General features: G+C 38.5%; 2 protein-coding genes across 13 annotated transcripts in view; one reads left to right on the forward strand and one right to left on the reverse strand.

Moving 5' to 3' along the window:
• Positions 1-25,877, reverse strand: part of LOC131428837 (uncharacterized) — a 505,952-nt gene that overhangs the window by 265,764 nt on the left and 214,311 nt on the right. The window lies entirely within an intron of this gene.
• Positions 16,164-16,922, forward strand: LOC131428838 (microsomal glutathione S-transferase 1-like). Its single transcript, XM_058592894.1, has 2 exons — positions 16,164-16,465; positions 16,534-16,922. Exons 1-2 carry the CDS (start codon positions 16,340-16,342, stop codon positions 16,858-16,860), a joined length of 453 nt encoding a protein of 150 aa, XP_058448877.1. The 5' UTR covers positions 16,164-16,339; the 3' UTR covers positions 16,861-16,922.

The following is a 25,877-nucleotide window of genomic DNA, read 5'->3' on the forward strand; positions in this document are numbered from 1 at the left end:
TCCTTCACCAAACTCCTGAGTTTCATCTTGGTCCGACTTCCGATTCCGAAATTATAAGGTGTGATTAGTGAAAAAAAATTCAATTTCTGATTATTTTACCCCAGGCCTGGGTTGGCGGTACAATGCATAGGGCGTTGGTCTTACAAACCAGTTGTCGTATGTTCGAACCCCGACCTGGAAGGATTCGTAGTGTCAGTAGAATCGTAGCACTAGCCATGAAATGGTTCTGTACACTCTGAATCGGCTGCGAAGTCTGTTGAAACAGAAGGTCAAATTCCACTACAGGAATGTAATATCAAGGCTTTTTTTTCTCAGAGATGGCGTGACCGAATTCAACAAATTTATATTCAAAAGCATGGTATAATGGTCCCAAACAAATCTTGATTTAAACCCGACTTCCGGTTCAGGAATTATAGGATAAAGTGTGCAATAACTTTCACACCATCCCTTGGAGTAGCGAAATAAAAAACGAAAAAAAAATTCGATAATCATTATCAGTGGACGGCCAAACAAACTGATTTCGGCTATCGTGGTTCCCAGTTTCCGATTCCGGAGGCACAGGAAACAGTGGTCATATTTTCTCGAATGGACCTCACTCACTTTTTTCGGCGATGGTTTTTACGAACTTAGGTTTTCAAGAAAGGTTCTGTGGTCTTGTACGGAATTCCTAAATTTCAGCGCGCGTCGCTTTTTTGATCAATTACTCTAAAACTAGACAGAATTTCGAAAAACATAAAACACATAAGTTTCCAGAATCAAATTTATCCCAACTAAGCATTTTTAGTATTTTGAAATTTTGCTTTGCCAAGCCATAATTTATTTTTGAAACGCATAAACGGTTACATCGTGTTTAGAGCAAAATTTCACAAAAAAAATCTGAAAAGGCAACTTAAAATTAAAAATTTTTAGTCAAAGGTGAATTTCATAAAGTTTTCATCATTTCTATATTACATACGCGTCGCTGTTTCGTATGGTGGAGGTGCGAGAAATGCACAGTGGGTTCGGTGTCGTTATATCGTAAGTAAAATTTTCATACAAAAAAACGACACGAATTTATGCATTGGGTTTTGTGTTGAAATGACAACTAGTTCTTTGCAATAAAATTGTTGCACGAGAACTACGACATCGAACTGCTGAGACCACTACGACCAAGATTAAAAATTGTCGGCATTACAGACGAATTATCAGAGGAGGAAATCGTTGAAAAAATCAAACTGCAAAATAATTTACCTGAGACAAGTTATTTGAAAGTTATCAGAGTGCTGAACAAACAAACCCGGAACAATAGTGGATTAACAGTAATAGCGGAAACCGATGCTCTATCGTTTTACCAATTGACAAAATTACAACGAATCAACATCGGCTGGGAGCGGTGTAAAGTTTTTGAAGTTGTTGACGTCATGCGCTGCTATAAATGCTCCGAATATGGACATAAGGCGGCAACATGCGTGAAACAGCTGTGTTGCCCAAAATGCGCGGAGGCTCACGAAGCTAACGAATGTGTTTCTGATATTGCCAAATGCATTAATTGTCACAACCAGAATGAGAATTTGAATGCTTTAAACACCGAGAAACTTGATATCAGTCATCACTCTTGGAGTTCACAGTGTCCCCTTTACAAAAAGCGACTAGAAAAAGCCAAACTTAGAATTGATTACACTATCTAGCAATCAATGTATGGTGCCCTTCCGGATGAGGATGTTCAAACGATATCGAATGAGTCAGTTGAATCTCCTGCTCTGTCAGGTAAACACATAACAAGTATATGTCCTTCCGAGGCTTCGATAGATACTACGCACGCTCAAAGTGGACTACACTTCCAGCTCTCTGCTGCTGTTGCCGGTTCGACCAATGATCGTGAACTCCATGAGTTTAACCTGCCAGCCACTCAGGGAACCAATAATAAGGATGTAAACCTCGCTCTTCAATCTCCTGATTCGTTCATCAGTCAAATTCAAGATACTGCTACTGAGCACAGTTTCTCAGGTAAATTTACTACACGTATATGTTCAGTCATAGCTGGGTCAGAAAACTACACTGCCTTAAATAGCCCCCCTTGCGTTCCAGACTTACACTCTAATATGGATACCGGCGAGCTGACTTTGTACTATCAGAATGTAGGCGGCATCAACACATCCATTGCAGAATATTCACATGCCTGCTGCGACGACGCATTTGATATTTATGCTTTTACCGAAACTTGGTTAAATAATGACACACGATCTAGTCAATTATTCAGTTCTAACTACAATGTATACCGTCAGGATCGTTCGAGCTCTAATAGTTCTAAACGTCGCGGTGGGGGTGTCTTACTCGCCGTTCGCTCGTGCTATAAAAGCCGTTTAATTGTTCCTCCTGAATCATCGGGTGTCGAACACGTATGGGTTGCAATCAGTTTACGCACCTGTACACTCTTCATCTGCGTCATCTACATTCCGCCTGACCGTACCAATGACACTCAATTTATAAATGAACACTTGCAATCCATGTCTTGGATCGTCTCTCAAATGCTAACAACCGATAACATCGTGATTTTAGGCGACTTCAATTTCAGTGGAATACTATGGCAATCCCATTCATCTCGCTACCTGTTCCCCGATGTTAGTCGTTCATCTATTGGAGCGTTGGCTACTCAGCTGTTGGACGAGCATAGCACAGCCGGTTTAGTACAAAAGAATGGATGTACTAATGATAACGATCGAATTCTGGATCTTTGTTTCTGCAGCAATGAAATTGCAAATACTTTTTCAGTTCAGAAAGCTCTTATTCCCCTAGTCAAAAGCAGTACTCATCATCCTCCGCTTTACATCAACTTTCTCTGCAGCCAACCTGTCACATATAATGAAGTTACAGAAGCAATATCATACAACTTCCGTAAATCTGATTTTATATCAATGAATCATTTTTTTGAAAGCATTGATTGGAACAATGTACTTCTCCATTGTGACTCTCACCAAGCTGCTGAAAAACTGAGCCATGTATTGCTTTATGCCATCGACCAATTCGTTCCAAAAATTACAAACTCCCATCCCCAGCCTAAATGGGCCTGCAAGCGACTCAAACGATTGAAAACTGCAAAAAAATCCGCTCTGAAAAAATATTCGAAATACCGAACCGATTACCTTCAATCTCGATATTTAGCTTTAAATAACTCATACAAACGGCTTAACAGAAAATTATTCGCAGCTTACCAGAAGAAGGTACAAGACAATCTGAAAAATAATCCTAAAGCTTTTTGGAAGTATGTCAACGAGCAGAGAAAGGAAAGTGGACTTCCGAGTTCGATGGTCTACGGTGATGTCGAAGCAACTACGACTGAGAGTATTTGTAACCTTTTCCGTGAACACTTTGGCAGTGTATTCAGTAACGATAACCTTGACTACGAAGCAATCGAAAATGCTGCTAATAACGTACCTTACTATCCATCGGTGGGTTTTCCAGCCAGTGTTTCATTTGACGATGTTATTGAAGCGTGTAAAAATCTCAAATACTCTTCGAATCCAGGTCCTGACGGTATTCCATCAATAGTACTAAAAAAATGTGCTTATAGCATTGCAGCTCCACTAGCCTATGTGTTCAATTGTTCGCTGTCTTCTGGCGAATTCCCTAACATTTGGAAAAAGTCAATATTATTTCCTGTGCACAAGAAAGGCGACAAGCATATCATCTCGAACTATCGTGGTATTGCGTCATTGAGTGCAGCTTCCAAGTTGTTTGAGTTGATCGTCATGAACTTCATGTTTCGCTGCAGCTCACATTACATCTCTGCCGATCAACATGGATTTGTTCCTAGGCGCTCAACGAATACAAATTTAGTACGTTATACTTCATTTATCATCCGTGAAATGGAAAAAGGTCATCAAATAGACGCTATTTATACTGATTTATCAGCTGCATTTGACAAGATTAATCATAGAATTGCATTAGCAAAACTTGAGCGCATCGGTTTCCACGGAAGGTTCCTTGACTGGATAAAGTCGTACCTTATTGGCCGCAAAATGTCGGTAAAAATCGGAGACATCACTTCTCAATCCTTTGCTATCACATCTGGCGTACCACAAGGAAGTCACCTAGGACCTCTTCTGTTTCTAATTTACATTAATGACGTCAATCTCTCGTTGAAATGCTCTAAGCTCTCATACGCAGACGACTTCAAATTATTCTTCAACGTGTCCTGCCAAAACGATGCTAAGTTTCTTCAGGAACAACTTGATATTTTCGGAAACTGGTGTCAGGTCAACAGAATGGTACTGAACGCATCAAAATGTTCCATAATAAGCTTCAACCGTAAACGAAATCCAATAATGTTCAACTATTCGCTTCTCGGTGTTGATCTACATAGAGTAAGCTGCATCAAAGATCTTGGTGTCATACTTGATAGCAAATTAACTTTTTGTGAGCATATATCGTACATCGTCTCAAAGGCATCCAAGCAACTCGGTTTTATCTTCCGAATGACGAAGTCGTTCAAAAACATCCACTGCTTAAAAGCATTATATATTGCCCTGGTTCGCTCTGTACTTGAGTTCTCGGCAGTAGTCTGGTCACCTTATTACCGTAATGGAGTACAACGAATCGAAGCTGTGCAGCATAAATTTGTCCGATTTGCTCTACGTCAGCTGCCTTGGAGAGACCCTTATAATCTTCCTAGATATGAACACAGATGTAACTTAATTGGACTTGAGCTACTTAGCGATCGACGCAACGTCTCTAAAGCAATGTTTATCTCCGACTTGATACTTGGTCATATAGACTGTCCTGATCTTCTTGAACAAATGGATATAAACATCCGACGCAGAACTCTCCGGAGCAACTCTTTCCTCGTCATCCAGTTTTCTAGAACAAATTACGCGAAGAATGAACCCCTGTCTAGTATGGCTCGCATATTTAATCGATGTTATACAATATTTGATTTTAATCTATCTCGTGTCACTCTCAAACGTTTATTTATTGCTTTTTTTAAAACTTGACCTATTATTGAATGTATTTAAGAACCTTCGTATGTAATTTAATTTTGCTTAAGTGTAATGTAGTTAATGTTTGAATGTAAAGTATAGCTCGTATTAGTTTTAAGTAAAATTGTATCATTTGGATTTTGTATTATCTGTTGGTACTAAAAGATGAGGAGGTTTTGCGCCCTTTTGAGTAAGTACTAATAGTTGGTCAACTCAAGAGGGTTTTTCCCTGCTCCAATAAATAAATAAATAAATAAATAAATAAATAAAAAAAATGGGTATTATAAGAAATTGATCATTTTTGTAAGGTAACTGACGTTTATAATGCTAGTAATTCCCAACTCTGTTTAGCTCAATGCATTGATGTTGCTTGGTTGTGTAATATCATAGATATTACTTCAGATTGCAGCAAAACTAAAACTGAATGAAATGAAAGCAATCCAAGCATTATCGTTCATTCAAAACATTGAAACCTATAAAATTCATATAACTTGGTAATAAATTATAAAAGAAAAAATATGTTTTTTTGAAAATGTTAGACCCAACGGGCTCCCTGGATTAATTATTTGTTTTCATTGATTTTATAGAAAAAAAACTTTTAAACGCGTTTTCCTCGAAAGCAGGTTTTGAAAGTCCGTGTCCATCGTCGTTCAAAAACTACTGCACCAATTTTTTCAAATTTTGCACACTTTCTACATATAAAAATTTATAAAATAATTTGTTACTTTGGGGACGTTTAACAGGTACAAAATGGTGGATATTTTTCCAAAAATTAAAAAAAAATCAAATAAAAACGTTAGAGTCTAGAAAAACTTCCACTCCAACTACGCTGCTTTGTTTTGTTCACTTATGATTAGTCTGCGCTGAGATACAGTGGACACCGCAAATCATGATTTTTAAGAAACGTCTCCAAAAATATCTCTTCACCGAGCACCCCCCCCCCCCCCCCCCCTTATTTCCTACAATGGTCGTCCATATGAATTAGAACCGTCCGCTGGCTCACATGCACATCATTTTTGAGAATCTGAAAAAAATACACCGTAATGTACTCATAATTAGTTTATTTTTGTATTTTTGATGTAAAATCTTGAGTTGTAAGTGCGAATAAAAAAACTTTGAAAATTTTGAGCATTTTTTCATATGAAATACATTTTTGAAAAATTCTGAAAAAAAGCAGAAAGATTTCCCAAAGCTTCTAAAATATTCCTGATTTTTTCAATTTTTTTGATAACGGTTTTTGAAAAATTTAAATAAAATAAAATTCAGAAGAACCACCCTAACTCCGCAAATATGGCAGTTGAAGGATTAAAACTTTTAGAAAATCATCTCCAATACAGTATTTATATGCAAGCCCGGCTATACGCTTTCTAAGACATTCACCATAAATTTTTTTAGATTTCAGAAATCTCACGTCCCAAAGTCGATTTTCCTCAATTTTTTTTTCAGATTAGAGCAGATCTCGACGTTTCATGCATTTCCAAAACATTTGGCATCAACAAAAAAATTCTATATGTGTGTGTTACGTATGCTATTACATAAACCTATTTCGTCATATGTAAATTTTGGTCTAAGTAAGAAGTGCTCTTTTAAATCGATGGTAATTTACGAGAATCGACTGATTACATGACAATTCTGTTTGTTCTTAAGATTTTCCCTACTTAACTGGTGTATAACTTTTACATGAGTCTTGCAAATTTCTTGTTGAAACGTTTAAAGTTGTACAGATTACAATATTTCCTTCATAGATAAACACTTTGTTTTACTTTATTGATCTAAAGTCTACACATCTTGAAAAAATCGTGTAAATTTGCGTCTTCTGAAACCGGCATATATGAGCGTCAAAAAATACTCAATTTTACAGTAAATCTATTTTTTTCGGTTTTTTAACGATATCAAACTAACTAGAGATTATAAGAGGAGAAAGAATATGAAATCATAGAGCCATAGTACTCAAGGAAGAGCAAGGATGTAAAGAATAAAGTGCGGAAAAGTGAGACGTGACCAGGGTCATTTAAGTAAGCAGAAGGCTTCTCGTATCTAAACTTTTACCTTCTACCAGAGGAGTCGAACTTAGGCATCTCAGCGATACGAGTCATCCGAGTCTCTGATATGTCAGAAAGTAAAGGCAAAGGTCGTTTGCCATTTACTGTCCGAACCGGTAAATCTAATTTATATTTAATGCATTCTTACATATTTTTGAGCACTAAAACATGTAAATTTAAACGTTTGTGTGACAGGCGGTGTGTGTTTGGTGTATATTTAAATCATTCTTGTAAAATTCAGTCGTTTCACGAATTACGTTCTTATGAGTTGTGTCGTATGTGGATTTGCGTCATTAGTAAATTTCATAACTTTTCGCTATGTATCAACATTTAAACGAAGTTTCCTAGTAATTGAAACATGGTACCCTAAATTCCAATTTAAATTTTTGGTTTGAATTGAAATTCGTCAATATTACTCTAATCACCCTTCTAATAAATCACACAGAGATCTTTGGAACAGTTAAAGGTTTTTACGATAAAAAAACTTAAACGAAAAGCATTTTTTCTAATCGTGCATCAAAAACCGGCAGCCCAGCTGGGTTCGATTCCCAACCCCGCACATAGGGTCAGAAAATTTTTCTTGCCCGAAGAGGCGAATGACCTTAATCGTCCAAGTACCAAGCGCGCGGGCGGCTTTAGAAAATTGTCGATGGATATTTTAAATAAATTGATAAAACCAAAAACATATAGACCTTTGAAAAGCTTTTATCTATCTGCAGGGCAAAAACGGCTGGAAAATTCGGAGGATTTTCCGAGTCTTATCAAAAATAGTTCTGAAAAAATTGGTTTTTTTTGTGATCTTTCACAATTGTTTAAAAAAATAATTCGATGATATTAATTTTTTGATCAAAACAACCTTATGCTGACTACAAGGAGCATATTCGGACACATTTTTGGAGAACCTTTTCACGCTTTTCATGGAAAATCAACGAATTTCATATAACCGATTTCGTTGAAATTTTTGAAATTCGTTGATTTTCTATGAAAAGCGTGAAAAGGTTTTCCAAAAATGTGTCCGAATGTAATCTTTGTAGCCATCATAAGGTATATTAGAATAAAAATTTATCTTCGCATTATTTTTCCAGATAATTGTGAAAGATCACAAAAACCCTCATATTTCAGAGCTATTTTTTAAAAGATTCGGAAAATCCTCCGAATTTTGCATCCATTTTTGCTCTGCAGATAGATAAAAGCTTTTTAAAGGTCTGTATGTTTTTGGTTTTGGAAAATTTGTCCAAATTTCCATCGAAAATTTCCTAAAACCACCCGCGCACATGGTACTTGGATGATTACCTTAAGGTTAAAACCTCTAAAATCGAAACAAAAAAAACCTGCATACTTCTCATTTTAAATTGGTATGTGTGCATAGTTCTGTGTAACATCTGCTTACTGCTTGATTTTGACATTTGTTCTTTAGATGTGAAAACAGCATCGAAGTGAGAAGAGCTCGTGCATCACGAAAATCCGAACCACTCACACGCCAAGTTGGTGAAATTATTAAAGCGAAATGTCGTCTACAAAACGTTGGTGACCTCAAATCGTAAAGATAAGCAAAACAAGTTGACACAGTTACGAAGTTCGAAAAAAATGGTGATTTTACATTTTATAAGATGTACATAAATGGAGCGTTCGTTTCTCACACAAATTGATCCGAGAAACATTAGATCACAGAGCATGTCAGTTGATCGACTGAACCACAGAAGTCCATATCTGCTTGAGGATTAATTGATACATTTAAATCCATACAGAGGTACTTGGTAGCCGAGTGTAAACTACACTTGGAACCTGTAAAATTCTGTGCAAGGGAATATTAATTGAAGAAATAAGTAGTTATGAATTGTTCCGTTTGTATAATTATATCACCTGTAACATTCGTAACTTTTTTCTGTGTACATCCAGCTTCCTGAATAGCAACAATATACGGCAACTGGAAAAGGAAAGGCGCCCGGATTGGCGGTTCAATTCAAAGGACGCTTCGTTTGGTCAGAATTGTTGAATTCCATAAAAGTAATTCACCACCATGACTTTGATATTGTTGAAATAGGGAAGGTGGTAGAGATTTTCAAACACAAGAAGCTGTCAAACTTCGCAAAGAAAAATTTCGCGTGGGAAGCCGTCTGTTCTTGTGGTTTGAAGAGAAATATTCACATCATTACAGGGCTCATCAAACAGTAATTGTTTGTCAGAATTTGACATCTTGCCGTTGCAGAGAAAATACCATGGAGTTGCATGCCAGGAACAACGTCTAAATGGAGTCCGAGTGCATAAATTCTCCCGAAACATCAGATTCCGCCGAATAGAAAAATATTGGGCCATCGTTTAGCGGAACCTTAAGAAGGCGTGAGTGACAGTGGTAAGTGAAGTGAACCTCAAAGAAAAGTAGCATTCTGCAGTGAGGATAATTATCAAAGAGTTAGTGAAAGAAGTCCTAAGAAAAATCTATCCGATTACTTTTCCTGAAAAGGAAGTTTTGGTGAATATTGACACGCTTTCGTCTACAATTTTTGTCCTGGCTATTTCAAGATGGTATGCTTATTTTTTACATGACTATTCAGCTTCAAAAATTCATTCATGTGTGCATTAACCGAACCGACGCACAATTAGTTGTCTCAGTGACCGTCATACATTTTCTTTCGTCTGACCCTCGGAACGAACTGAATCGAAGGTCAGGCGTAGATCCTCGTAAATGAATTCCCTTTAAGAACATCAATCGAAGATAAATAACACATTTTCACAACCCTAGCACTCGACGGTACAACGGTTTGGTACAGCCTGCGACTTCTTCGTTAAAGCCGGTTCCACCACGGTTTGCACGGCATCCGAAAATAGATAAATTTTTATTTCCTACGCCAACTCAGCCAACATCCGAACGGCGTACAGTGAATCCGGTTGTTGCACAAGAAGCCAAAGTTTTTTGTTCAACAATCCGCCTGCGCACCCTCCCTGGCCCAGTGTTTTCGGATACGGTTTTGGGCAATCGGTTTTCTCCTGCAATTTCATTGAAAGAAAAGCATCCCCTTTGCTTGGGTTCTTCGCTTCCAACGATCCCTCGGAACGACGGAATAGACAGTAAACATTTATTATCTATTCATCTTCATCTCTGGCCCCGGCAAAGGCGGTGAAGGCAGACCGTGCCAGCCGGCAACCCTTTTTTTTGCGAAGAGTTGTAAAATAAATTTTCCATTAGTTCGCCGGGCTGGTGGGTGAAGTAGAACAATAAGAAAGGACGATATGCGGGAAGCACCAAAGTTGAAAATTGTGGCAGGAAATGAAGCTGCAAAAAAGTTCGGGTGGCCTAAGTGGCATGATTTTTTCCGTTGTATTTGTTACAAAAGCAAACCGGGCATCGCATCGCCTTTCCCGGAAGCCTACAGCCGGGAGCCCACACCGGCGGTGCCGTCTTCGTCAATTGCTAACACAATTTGCTTGATGGGAAACGCTCAAAGCGCGCTGGTGATGAAATGTGTGAAAAATAAGGCTCTTTTTTTATTTTGGTTGCGGGGAGATATGCGAATTTCTGCCCTCCATTAAGGGCGGCTGTGGATGTGGAATGCGGATCAACGAATGAAATAAGTTAAAAAGTATAATCCGTTAATGATTAACTTTTCGGTAGGATGCGATTAGGTTGAAAACACAAACCGTGGCACGGAATGATGAGCTTAGTGTACGGGAGCTGTAAGGTTAATGACGAGGGTTTTTGAAATTTCAATGAGAGCATTGAGGTTTTCAGTTTTCACTGAAGGATTAAATCAAGTATTATCACGTCCTTCGTGGAAACAAAGAGCTGCTTTGGACCTGAACAGCATTATCGAGCTAGAAAAAGCTTAAATCAGTTTTCAGAGGAAGCAGTAGGTGGATTGAACTGAACGATTTCGTTGAGTGTTTCATTTTAATACGTAGTTCCACAGGTGCATAAATGCTAATTGCACTGCGTAGGGCCTTTACACTTATGAGCAAGTACAGAAGTTCTATATAGTTGAGCTGTTTTCTATATGACAATCGGCACAGCCGTTGAAATAATGTCGGTGGTGGTGAGCTCACTTCGTCCGCGTCCCTTGTCGCCTGAGGCTATTACATCTAACGTTATATGCTAGCTAAGAGACAATGCACTATTTACACTATGTTCGAGCTCCCAGTGGAATGTAGAATTCCTTCTAAGGGGCTCATATTAATATTTCAGGATTTACATAACCAACAGTAATCTATTTATTTTAAGTAGCGCTTCAATCTAATTTTGATTAAGATCAGATTCGAGATTTGTTTGACATCATCAGGAAGAGTATTCTGTATCGTTAGAGCGATGCCATTCTGTGTTTTCGCTATGTTCAAAGACAGTAAATTTGAGTTAAAGCCGCCCAATAGGGCTATCTGAGCTTATCCCATTTTTAGTGCATTGCTGAACATATTTCCGAAGGCATGGATAAAAAATGATGTTATTGCGTTTGCAACAGCAAGAGGTATTTTATATCAAAAACTTTTCACTTTTCCTATGCATGCCATTAAAGTTGGTGTGTCTTTACACGGATAAAAAAATACGCAGTGTCATCAGTAAACAATATAGGAACAACTCTTAGTGTTAGGTTACGTATATCATTGATATATACCAAGAATAAAAGAGGCCCAATATTGCTACCTTGTGGAAAACCCTACGTCGATTTGACGTCTTGAGCTTTTGGCATCCCCTACATTTACAAACCGGGTTCTATTTGAAAGGAAAATAGACGCTCTGATGCCATACCGGTTCAGTTTGCGCAGGAGAATATTGTGGTTCAGGGTATCAAAAGCATTTCTTAGATCCAAGAAAAACGACCCAGCAATCTGCTCAGAATAGATCTCCTTAATGATACTATCCATTAGCTCAACTAATGCGATTGTAGTATAGCATACCTTGACAAAACTCATGTTAAAAGTTGTACAGGATGTTATTGGAGTTGAAGAAATCAATCATCCTGGTCATGAGATGTTCTTCTCCACCTTCACCATCTAACCAACTATCAACTGCAATCAATGTACAAAGCGCATCTCACAACTTCAACGATGTAGCAATGGATGATATGAGCCACGGACAAAATGACCAGAAACAAAATTTCAAATTAAAATAAATCCAATTTTATCCAATTCTGACTTCCGATTCTGGAATTATAGGATGATGAATTTTTAAAATTCAGGGCGATATAGAAGATTACAATCCCGAAAAGCTTTAAAGTTGAACTGAAAAACATTGCACTTTCTTCGTCATATGGCCATACGAATCCGTTTGCGTTATGCTGGTTCCTGAATACAGGCTCTGGAAGTACCTTAAATTACCCTAAACTTTAAAATGGAACTTACTTCGACATATCATGGAATGTCTAATCGATTGTTACAGAGTAATGAGTGATTAAAATCTCAAATTGCCACTTAAAACGACGGACATTATAATAATGTCATGAAAACTGAAACACCGAAGAATACTCATGTTGGAAAACATATGCGGATTAATAAAAAAAGATATCATCTCACTGCTAGGTGGATTAAGCACGTTTTTAAAAGAATAATTTCGTTCACTGTGGGCTGGCCTCAGCAATATAGAGTAAGAATTACAAAGTGTATTGCTAACGATATCCTTATTTTTGTATAGGCAACTTTTCCCTTTATTCCAGTAAAGGAGTTTTACGCGCTTGATGATAAAGCGATGTTTCGGAACAAAGTGAAACACGATTTTCAATACTGTTTTATGCTATTGTTTCTGAGCACCTAAAAGACTATGAACAGCACTCTTATCCATGACTTTTCGATTTCAGCACGGTTCGTTTTTGGCAACATAATCATTCAAACGTGATATATGTACGATATATGTGTTAGAAAGATGATACGTTCGAATTCAAAGCAATTTCATATTTATTGTGATTCACACTGCTTGAATCAATAATTGCTGGAAGAACACAACTTCTAACACCCTTATACCATTCGAAGAAGTCGTCGAGATAAGAAAATTTGTGTATGAAAATAATTTCATTAATGGCCTAACTGATTTCTGTAAACATCTAACATCCAAATAAAACGTCTTAAGGTCCCGTAAAAACTATGCATGGTACCGGTCGGGTGACGGCCAGGATGAAGATCATGTTCGATGTATGGTCTATCATACCTAGAGCTGTGTCTAATACAAGGTTCAGAGTGGCGAAATAGTAGGGCGTATGTACGGAATACATGGGAACGCAGGTTCGAATTCTATCTCAGAGCGTATCTTTTACCCAAAAAATCATCTTTTCTGTTAAGCTTTTCATTCATTTGACTTCTCCAATACACGTTTCCACTCAGTCATTGCAAAAACTGAACTTAGTTATGGCGACTTTACGTGAAACCAACTAAAATTAATAAATCGTCCCTTAAAAACTGCTTATTTTAATCAAATCCGACTTCAGGTTCTGGAGATAGAGAGTGATTAGTGTAAAAATTTTATATTGATTTTTGGGTTTATCAGGATCACAGATTTCAAGCGTTGACGACCAAATAAACTCATTTAATTTTACCGGTATTCGGTTTTCGATCCCGGGAGGTAACCAAAAATTTTCCGCCTTTCGATTTCTATAGGATGGCTACACTGATTTTCAAAAATTTCGAATTGTATTAAATGGTTAATAATTCAGCGAGTTTAACTGACTGAGTGGAAGTGGAATTTTTCGAATTCCGTTTCCGTAAATATCGAGAATAAAGAAGCTAAAAGAAGGCCAAAACGAATTTAATAAACAAAAATTCAAATTAAAATAAATTTATAGTCCCATACATTATTGGTGGATTTCATCCGATTCCGACTTCCAATTTTGAAATTAAAGGATGATGATTTAAACCGTCATGGACGATAATGATACCAAAAAATTTTAAAAGTTGAGCTCAAAACTATTTCCAATTATTCGTCTTATTTTGGTGCTGGTCTCTGAATACCGTTTCTGGAAATTCCATAAATAATGACAAAAACTATAAAGAGGAACTCACTTCTACATCTCATGGAATGCTTAATCGATTGTCACACGTTTAGATTAAAAGGCATCATTATAAGATTTCATACAATTTCTATCTCCGTTTCATCTTTTAGTTAAAAAATTTTAATTACAATTCATTTAAAACGACGGTCATTGAAATAATTTCATGAATGTTTAGTTTTCAATAAGGAACATTCACGCGAAATAAACATGATGATTGATAAAAAGAGGTATCATCTCACTGCTAGGTGGAGTATGCATGTTTTGCCTTTCTTCTATAGAAAGGCTATGCAATAGCTGTGAAAAACGTACTTTACAATCGAGGCTCGGAGTGTCATATACCACTCGACTCAGTTCGTTGAGATCTCAAAATGTCTGTGCGTGTGTGTATGTGTTTTGTATAGATGTGTGTATGTGACCAATATGTCACTCGATTTTCTCATGCCGTTTTTCATTGAAAAACACTGGTGGCGTGGATTGCTCTGATTTTGCACTTTCGAGCAGAAATGCAATATTTTGATGGTGTTTCATTGCCATTTCTGCTCGAAAGTGCAAACCCAGAGCAATCCACGCCACCAGTGTTTCTCAATGAAAAACGCCATCAGAGATGTCTGCACCGATTTTGACAAACTTAAATTCAAATCAAAGGACTTAAAGACGCATACAATTTTCCTGAATTTCATTTGAATCCTATTTTCGATTCCGGAATGAAATTTATGAAAAAATGCGCACTCTATTTTCTCGGAAATTTCTTAACCGATTTTCACAAACTAAGCAGCAAATAAAAAGTTTTGAAATTATTAAAAAAGTCCTCGAAAAGTGGATCCAGATACGACTTCCGGTTCCGATATTACAGTGCAATTAGAGAAAATTTTCTATTTAAATAGTATTCTTTTTCACAAGTTATGGCGAAACGAGGTGCACATTTTTATAAAACTTACTGGTAAATTCATCAAGTTGGCAGATCTTGTTAGCTAGTGAATATACAAAACTACTTTGGAAATATTAGTCTCCGGTTTCCGCTTCCGAAAGCACCAGTGAAGAAAATCATAGGTTACTGTTTAATTTCATCCGGGTCCGACTTCCTGTTCCAGAACTGTAGGGTAAAGTGTGTTTAATCATTTAGTGCGATGATGCAAAATAAAGAAAAGTTCTTATTAACTTAGGTGCATTAAATAACGTTCTTTAATTCGCATCCCTATATGGAAAACAAAGACGTAGTCAGAAAGTTCGTCAGAGTACTATGAGTTAAATAGGCCCAGATGAAGACTTTGGAAACTTTTTAATTACTGATTTTCCTCTTACTTTTTACTAACGAAATAAACTAACAAAAATCAGTACTGGAAAATATTGTATAGGAGAAAGAAGGGCAAAGCGGGATTTTCTTAATATCTCTTATGGTTTATGTTGCCAGCTACCGAAAAAATTTGGAATTCCGTTTCGAAATACCCTCGAGCTTTACAACACGTTTTCGTCAATTCTTCAATTGCACGCAACTCGCAATCCTTATTTAAAAAAAAATCGTTGTATTCCATATTGATTTGTTTTCTGCCTCAATAAAGTATTATCAGTTTGAGCTGCTTTAAGCACTGACGAGCCGAAGGCGAAACGCAGAGAAAGTTGAAACTAAATATGTGCTTTTTTGCACAAAACAAAAAACCCCTAAATGTTCAAACTCTGCGGCGACCAGTAGCCAGTCGTCATTCGTTTACGCCCGAGACGTCAGATAGGATATGGCACATAGTGTTATATCCTTAAAGGGTCACATTAGTAGTGTGATGGCAGTTCAATTTGAACTGCTTTAAGCACTGACGAGCCGAAGGCGAAACGCAAAGAAAGTTGATTATGTTTTTCGTTTTCGAGCATTATTGTGTTTGCTACGAGTCGGAAAGAAAAATTTTTTCACTGGGCAAAGCAGGACAGGGCAAAGCGGGGTATTGCACAGCGCTCAGCTAAATGTAACCTTACTTTGCCAGAGTGAAATAGTTTCATTTAAATGCTGAAAATAATCATTAAACCAAAATGTTGCCCTCGTTCCCCTAATCAAATTATTGCTTACACACTAACACAAACGGAATGCTTTCGTTACCGACCCGTCATCATGACAAATCAAAATCGATATCGCATAATATTTTAAGTCAAAGATAAGCCCTCCGATTCACGTTTATGCGTTGGCAGGGGGGTTATGCGGAAGATTTACCATCAAGAAATGAAATCAGACTGATAAGATAGCCAAGCCGGTTTGAAACGGTGTTGTTTTGCTTGAAACGGTGACATAACTCACGACTCCAGTGTCATTAGAATTCCAATCGTCTAACCGGGTAGAATCTGCTACCGTCCAGCAACTCGCATCAAGTGAATTTCAAGTAGCTTAATCATGGGAAACATTTTCGAAGATGTCGATCCAACCGTGTTTCGTTCGTACGTGTTTTGGTCCTCGGTTTTGGTGTTGAAAATGCTGGCCATGTCTTTTTTAACTGCCCGAAAACGTCACGCGAATAAGGTAATTCGAAGGTTAAATACTTAGATCGTTGTGATTCGGAAAACGATTGATTTTTTTTTTGGTTTAAGGCTTTTGCCAACCCAGAAGATGCCAAATCAATCCGAGGCGGTAAAATCAATCTGGCGGATCCGGACGTAGAGCGAGTGCGGCGTGCTCACCTGAATGATTTGGAAAACATTTTGCCTTTCTTCGTCATCGGCTTCCTGTACACACTCACCGGTCCTTCGGTGTGGCTGGCCACCAACCTGTTCCGAGTAGTGGCCATCGCTCGCATTGTCCACACGCTGGTGTACGCCGTTTTCGTGATTCCTCAGCCGGCACGCGGTATCTCCTGGGCCGTCGGATATGTCATTACCGGTTATATGACCGTCCAGACTCTACTCAAATTTATGTGAGTTGTTAAATTATTGACGCAGAGTTTGAAATGATTGAAAAATATATACCATATTTAAGCCAACCTGTGAGTTGTTAGCATCAGTGAAAATTGGAAAAATCTGCTCGGCAATGCGGGGCACGTTTCGCAAATCACTTTCATATGTTTGATAATGTCTGTTGGCTGCCTTGGGACTGATGGAAAGATGGAAGGAGCAAATTCTGCACGTTTTGTTGCCGAAGTGCTGCACCAATCCGAAACGCATCATGCGACAAAAAGTTTTTTTTTGTTTTAAATTGGGGTGCATGTAGTGAAAAAAACTTTTCCAATCGATTGATTTCAGAGAAAACAGAGTTTCAACTTTATTTTTGCTTCAGCAATTTTGTGTCAACTGTGGCAGATAGAGGAACCGCAGGTTCGGAATAATTTTGTGTCTGTCGTCAGTTTCGATAGGACTTTTATTGTTGTTGTTTACTCAGAATTGCAAAACAAAAAATCGGAAAAACCCTTCTACGACCAACCGCAGTTTCCTTCGTATAACCTGTTGCCCATGTGGGTTTTACATTGAACATTGTTAAATCTTCTCCTTGCTTCCGACGCTTTCAACGCTCACCAACAACATTCACCCACTCCCATGGACGTCATCCGACATGTGAATCGGCTGGGCGGCTCCGTTCGATGTTGTCTTACAGTAGTAGCTAGTTATGCATGCATACCCGGCACATATCCAAACCCGATAGAAGTGCAGCGCTCCAATCACTCCGCACTCGGCAAGTCGTGCACTACATCATTGTGAAAATTGTGGAGAGCGTCAGAACGGTACGATGGAAATGTGACTACGATCCACAGTACTCCGTTCAGCACTGGAATCAGCAGTCAATTTCCATCATTAGCCTAATACTGTCTGCACCAGGGCGATTTCAGTGGAGCACGAAGTCGAGTGGGCTGGGCTGGGCTGGGAGGATGCACAAATTTGAAATGCAAAGTGTTTTGCAAAGTGGTTGAAATTAGGGCGTTCAATTCCACCATTTCAAATCCAACCCTTAGTACGAATGCAGAGAACGCTTTTTTTCTTTTTCAATAATGTTTCTCAATTCAATTTTACAATGTGTCTTTGAATCGAGCGAAAAATATTCCAAAGAACATTAGTTTACAAGTGGTTTGAATTTTTTCGTTTTTTTTTCTCCAGTGCAAGCTGTACTTGGCTATTCATTATCAAATATATATATGCTGAGAATCTGAATCAACAAACTAGACACCGCACGGAATCCATGCGAATTTGATTATGCGTACTGAGACAGCATTTTGTGATAGAGAAAATTACTCAAATTACTAAATGAATAAACAAAAACTATGCTTGGAAGATGTTAATCATGTTGCCCAAGCAACAGTTACAAAAATGGTCCATCAATATGTTTGTCGCACGCTTGTTAGTCCTTTTCAAGGCAAAAAGTTCTGGTTTCCATTGTCTTACGATGTATGCTAATAAACATGAAAGAAAATTTTATTATTATACTAGCGAATTAATTGTTCGTTACGAAAATTGCATTCCTGCAATGATCGTTATTTTTTTATCTGGATAGTCTATGCAACAAGAAAGCGAGTGCGAGCATTTCGAAAGCTTACTGATTATTTTTTACGTCTTTGATTAAGTCGCGCAACGACTTTTCACCTATTTCTAAGGAGTATATCGATAAGTAGTTAGCAACATTCAAACAGTTATTACTCTGAAATGGCTTAATTTTTTGAAGCGTGTTTTGTGGTTACATGTTTGTTTGCATGTCAATAACAGCTGCGCAATCGATTGGTTCCGGTACGGTTTATCGTTTCAATGATGAGTCGAATTGATCCGGAAACACGAAAGAAAATTCTGCACACTTGGTGCTCAGAAAGTGGTGTCACGAACAACGAAACTGCAAAACGGGTGAAATGCACCACACCAGTGTCAAAAATATTATCGAGAAGTTCGGTAAGACCCTTTCCATGAAGGATTTGCCCCGATCCGGTAGGAAAACGGGTCCCAGCCAGCCCGGCCGGGACATAAAAGTGGTTGAGTACATCAGGAAAAACCCATCGGCGTCAACGCGGGATTTGGCCAAGGAGTTCAACACCAGCATCGGGATGATTCAACGGATCAAAGTTCGGAATTCCTTGAAAATGTACCAGAAACAGAAGGTGCCGAAAAAGTCCCTGGTACAGCAAGTTCAGGCCAAAACAAGAGCGCGAAAACTGTTTAACCGGATTCTACAGAATAAAGACGGATGCATCCTGATCGACGACGAAACCTACGCCAAGGAAGACTCTCGAGCGCTGCCCGGACCGCAATATTATACGAAATCGGTGTACCAGGACCTGGACGACGCTGACACCACGGTGGCGATGGAAAAGTTTGTGCAGAAGGTGTTGGTCTGGCAATCAATTTGTACCTGTAGTTTGCGGTCGTCGATTTTCTTCACGAAGGGCACAATTAACGGCAAGGTGTACGAGGAAGAATGTTTGAAGAAGAGAATGCTGCCACTGTACAGAAAGCATAAGGCTCCTCCTCTCTTCTGGCCGGATTTGGCTTCAGCCCACTACGCCAACTCCGTTCTACAGTGGTTGTCAAAAAATAATGTACAATTCGTACAAAAAGACATCAACTCACCGAACTGCCCGGATTTTCGGCCAATTGAAAGGTATTGGGCAATTATCAAGTGGCACTTTCGGAAGGAAGATACAGTGTCCCAAAACATGCAGGAGTTAAAAAAAGGGACAGCTGCCACCAGGAAAGTCACAAAAGTAACTGTGCAGAATTTAATTAAGAATGTCAAGTCTAAAGTGCGAGCGTTTCACAGAAACCAGGATTTTCTTCAATATAATCAGTGAAATGCTTAAAAATGTAATTTTTCTACAATATATCGAACACTGATGTTAAAATATTTTTTCTTTCGCTTTTTACCTTTTTTATATATATAAAAAATAGGTATAGAATTCGCTCAAACTTTCGAAAAATTTTCCGAGGCCCGGAGGGCCGAATGTCATATACCAATCGATTCAGCTCGACGAACTGAGCAAATGTCTGTGTGTGTGTGTGTATGTGTGTGTGTCTGTATGTGTGTTGTCAACTAAGAGGTCGTGATCTCAGAGATGGCTGGACCGATTTTGATCAAACTAGTCGCAAATGAAAGGTCCCCCCGTCACCCAGAACGCTATTGAATGGTTTTGAGATCGGATGTTTACTTTTTGAGTTATACGAAGTTTTATGTCAAAATTTTCAGTTTTTTGACAGTATCTGTCACATTTGACCTTGAAAACAGAATATGTTTCCAGACTTAGATTTCGCTCGGTAATACCTATCCAACAAGCCATAGATTGTTAAAATCCGTCCATTTTTAACGGAGATATCGATATTTTTGTGTAAGCCTTATTTCAGTAGAAGGAATTTTGAGCGCTGTATGAAAAAGCAATGCTTGGGAACAACATGAAACACGATTATTATACTGTTACATATAATTGTTTCTAAGTACCAAAAAGACTGTGTACAGCATCCTTTTTTATGACAATTTGCCTCGGACCAATTTTAGCACGGTTCATTTTTGGCAACATAATCTTTCGAATATGGCATATGTAAACCAGATGATACCAGCATTACCGAGTTGGAAGTAATTCCATAATTATATTGATTTAAACTATTTACAGCAATAAATGCTGGAAGAACATGACTTCCATATACAATACGACTCAGTTCGTCGAGATCAGCAAATGCGTGTGTGACAAATAATTTCACTCAATTTTCTCGAAGATGGTTAAACCGTTTTCTACAAACTCAGATTCATATGAAAAGTCGTATACTCCCAAACAAGGTTCCTGAATTACGTTTGGATCCGACTTCTGATTGCGGAACCACAGGATGATATGTGAAACGAAATAAAAATAATGCAATTAATTTTTCTCGTAGATGGCTGAACCGATCTAAGATTCAAATAAAATCTAAGAATCATCTATGATTCAAATGAGAGGTCTTAAAATCCTATAAAACCTCTTACTTTTTAGTCAGATCCGAATCTGGTTTAGAAAATGCAGGGTGATTAGTATAAAAATGTCCATTTCACATAAATTAATCAGGTTTATCGGGTTTGCAGATTTGGATAGTCGATTACCAAATAAATTTATTTCAGTTTGAGCGGTATTCGGTTTTGGATTCGGAATGTACCCTCAAATTTTAATTCGCACTACAATTTCTCAAAGATGTCTACACACTGCTCAGGTGAATTTAACTGATTTCGGCTACACCGATTTTAGAATTCCGGTTCCAGTATCGAATCGATTCTCAAAGCTCAATCATTTTCTCAAAAAAGACCAAATCGAACTTCAAAAACAAATATTACAGGACTTAAGGTCCCATACAAAATTGGTGAATTTTATCCGATTCTGGAATTACAGATGATGAGTTTATAAATTTCATGTAAATTGTTTGGCGTAATAATTTATGGCCATTCGAATCATTTTGGGCTATGCTAATTCCTGAATACCGGCTCTGGAAGTACCAACAATGATGACGAAAAACTCTAAAGTGGAACTTTCTTCGACATCTCATGGAATGTTCAATCGATTGTCGCACGCTAAGATTGAAAGTCGATATGTTTTGCAGTTTCGGCATTACAGGGTAATGAGTGATTAAAATCTCAAATTGCCGTTTAAAACGACGATAATTAAAATAATGTCATGAGAACTAAAACACCTAAGAATATCCATGCAAAAACACATGCGTATTGATAAAAAAAGGTATCATCTGGTGGACGTTTTTATTCAATAATTAATGTTGCTAACTACTTTTCGATACACTCTCTAATTACGATTTCTTTGAAAATTCAGCGACTTTAAAGAACATTACTTATGTAGTAATTCATTCTATAAGAACAATTACAGAATTGGGTAACAAGTCATCATATTTCACATATTACGGTTTGAAGGTAGCTTCGCAAACGTCTTTAGTATAGAAAACCATTTATTCTGCACAGATAGAGAGACCAATTCGACTTAATGCTGATGTTTGAACAGGACATATCGTTGTCATTCGGAGACTATTAACTGTACAAAACAAAACAGATTCTCAAATAAATTGTAGAAAATCAACCGGATACTGTTAGACAAACAAACGCCGGAAAAAAGTCTAATGTTTTTCTAAGAATTTTATCCACGAATTGGAGTCAATTTTCTGATCAAAAGTAATAAATTTGCTCACAGTGACATTTCATTGTTTGCGTTTCGGAATATTTAGATACGAAGAAATCTGTTTATTTTATATTTGTTAAATTTGCTTAATTAACGCTGAAAAGTTTTTCGAAATTGCGCTACTCAGTGCCTTCATCGAATTACATGTTACACGCAGCGAAACAGAACACATTATATTCTTATACAGGGTGATTTTTTAAGAGCTTGAGAACTTTTTTAAACAATAAAACGCATAAAATTTGCAAAATCTCATCGGTTCTTTATTTTAAACGTTAGATTGGTACATGACATTTACTTTTTGAAGATAATTTCATTTAAATGTTGACCGCGGCTGCGTCTTAGGTGGTCCATTCGGAAAGTCCAATTTTGGGCAACTTTTTCGAGCATTTCGGCCGGAATAGCCCGAATTTCTTCGGAAATGTTGTCTTCCAAAGCTGGAATAGTTACTGGCTTATTTCTGTAGACTTTAGACTTGACGTAGCCCCACAAAAAATAGTCTAAAGGCGTCAAATCGCATGATCTTGGAGGCCAACTTACCGGTCCATTTCTTGAGATGAATTGTTCTCCGAAGTTTTCCCTCAAAATGGCCATAGAATCGCGAGCTGTGTGGCATGTAGCGCCATCTTGTTGAAACCACATGTCAACCAAGTTCAGTTCTTCCATTTTTGGCAACAAAAAGTTTGTTAGCATCGAACGATAGCGATCGCCATTCACTGTAACGTTGCGTCCAACAGCATCTTTGAAAAAATACGGTCCAATGATTCCACCAGCGTACAAACCACACCAAACAGTGCATTTTTCGGGATGCATGGGCAGTTCTTGAACGGCTTCTGGTTGCTCTTCACTCCAAATGCGGCAATTTTGCTTATTTACGTAGCCATTCAACCAGAAATGAGCCTCATCGCTGAACAAAATTTGTCGATAAAAAAGCGGACTTTCCGAATGGACCACCTAAGACGCAGCCGCGGTCAATATTTAAATGAAATTATCTTCAAAAAGTAAATGTCATGTACCAATCTAACGTTTAAAATAAAGAACCGATGAGATTTTGCAAATTTTATGCGTTTTATTGTTTAAAAAAGTTCTCAAGCTCTTAAAAAATCACCCTTTATATCGAGTCCTCGAGTCAGCTTCAAACATTTTTTTTTTTATTCAAGAATATAATGTTTAAGGCACACTGCTTAAGCTCTAAGATGCCAAGGGCTTTTACTAATTTTAATTTACGACTAACTTAAAACTAGGGTTGTATCATTGAGTAATGTCATATTTGGGTCGCAATGGTTGACTTTGGCAGACCAGCCTTCAGCTGGTGATCGGCAGTGGCCGGTGAATTGAATATTTCATGAGAGTCTTCCATATGGCGTTGGTGAATGTTCATGTTGGCCGCATTCTTCGGTCCGTGTGGGTCCGCGGGAAACACCCCCAGGTTACGAATACCCGGCGGGTGGCCCGCATGCTGTTGGTAAGTTTCCGTGGGCGATGATGGTGTTGTTACAGAAGAAAATGAGAAAAAAAAAATAGCGAAGTAAATATTGCGGAAAACGGAGTAAAAAGGGGATATGGGAATGAATTGACTAAAACGACAGAGATCTAATTAGTTGACATCGAGATGGTGAAGAGACGGGGAGGGGGGAAGCGAAAAGGTTAGTGACAGCACAAAGATCTTGTTAGTTCCGATGAAGATGGTGGACAGATGAGGAATCGGGATAATCGGCGGAAGTTAGTGTCGAACCTGCAGTTGAGAAATAATTCTTAGCCACAGTTGAAACAACGTCGATAAATAGGAGGAACTTTCTAAGCCAGATGTAACAGATTACACTTGTATATTAATGTGTTTGAGAAACTCGTATATCAGAAGCATATATGAGCTATCCCGACTCGCCAACACATCCCGAACCGGAACTTCAGGCGGTCTACCTCGGGCCCTGAGGGATTCCAGTAGCTTCGACCTGGCGTCGCGATACTCTACGCACGACCACACGACATGCTCGATGTCCTGATAACCGTCGCCACAGGTGCAGAGCCCGTTCTCCACGATCCCGATACGCCGGAGATGTGCGTTGAATGTATAGTGATTTGACATGAGCCGTGACATAACGCGAATGAAATCACGACTCACGTTCATCCCCTTGAACCACGGTTTCGTTGATACCTTAGGAATAATGGAGTGTAGCCATCGTCCCAGTTCGTCATTCGTCCATGAAGTTTGCCAACTTTCGAGAGTTTTCTGACGAGAAATACTGAAAAATTCATTGAAGCAGATTGGTCTTTCATAAATATCACCTTCTAATGCGCCCACCTTAGCCAATGAGTCTGCCTTTTCATTTCCCGGAATGGAACAATGCGAAGGGACCCAGACTAACGATATTGAATAAGACCGTTCAGATAAAGTTCTCAAGTGTTCCCGTATTTTCCCCAGAAAATAAGGGGGGTACTTTCCTGGCTTCATTGCCCGGAGAGCTTCTATTGAGCTTAGACTGTCCGTGACAATGAAGTAATGGTCTTTGGGCGAGGTTTCAATGATCTCGAGGGTGTACTGAATAGCAGCTAATTCTGCGACGTAAACTGAAGCCGGATCACTGAGTTTGTACGAAGCGGTGATGTTTTGATTGAAGATACCGAAGCCTGTGGACTTGTTAATGTTTGATCCGTCAGTGTAAAACACCTTTTCACAGTTGACTGTTCTAAATTTATTATAAAAAATATTTGGGGCCACTTGAGGGCGCACGTGATACGGAATTCCACGAATCTCTTCTCTCATGGAAGTATCGAAAAACACAGTAGAATCAGAAGTATCCAAGAAATGAGCACGGTTGGAAACAAACGAAGAAGGATTAATATTCTGAGCCATGTAATCAAAATACAAGGACATAAAACGGGTTTGAGAATTGAGCTCAACTAACCTTTCGAAATTTTCAATCACCAGAGGATTCAAAATGTCGCATCGAATGAGTAAACGATATGAGAGATCCCAGAACCGGTTTTTCAATGGGAGAACGCCCGCCAGCACTTCGAGGCTCATCGTATGAGTCGATTGCATGCAACCCAAGGCAATACGCAAACAACGATACTGAATTCTTTCCAGCTTGATGAAATGAGTGTTCGCCGCGGATCGGAAGCAAAAGCATCCGTATTCCATCACGGACAATATCGTTGTTTGGTACAGCCTGATCAGGTCTCCTGGATGGGCACCCCACCACGATCCGGTTATTGTACGAAGAAAGTTGATTCTTTGTTGGCATTTTCGTTTCATATACCTAATGTGACATCCCCATGTGCCTTTGGAGTCGAACTAGACCCCGAGATATTTAAATGTGAAGACCTGAGCTATGTTTTCACCCCCTAGTTGAAGCTGTAGTTGTGCTGGTTCTCGCTTCCTTGAAAATACAACCAGCTCAGTTTTCTCCGTAGAGAACTCGATACCCATTTGAAGAGCCCATGTGGATAAGTTGGCAAGAGTATCTTGTAACGGCCCTTGCAGATCGCCAGCTTTGGGTCCTATAATAGACACAACGCTGTCGTCGGCAAGTTGTCTTAGCGTGCAAGATGTGTTGATACATTTATCGATGTCGTTTACGTAAAAATTGTATAGAAGGGGGCTTAAGCATGAGCCCTGAGGAAGACCCATGTAACTGAATCGTATTGTCGACAAATCACCATGCGCGAAATACATGTGTTTCTCAGACAATAGATTATGTAAAAAGTTGTTCAAAACTGGCGAAAGACCATGCTGATGCAGCTTCTCAGATAGGATGTTTATGGAAACTGAGTCAAAAGCCCCCTTGATGTCTAGGAAAACTGACGCCATTTGTTCTTTACGAGCAA

This window comes from Malaya genurostris, chromosome 2 (assembly GCF_030247185.1).
Source record: "Malaya genurostris strain Urasoe2022 chromosome 2, Malgen_1.1, whole genome shotgun sequence".
Taxonomy (NCBI): domain Eukaryota; kingdom Metazoa; phylum Arthropoda; class Insecta; order Diptera; family Culicidae; genus Malaya; species Malaya genurostris.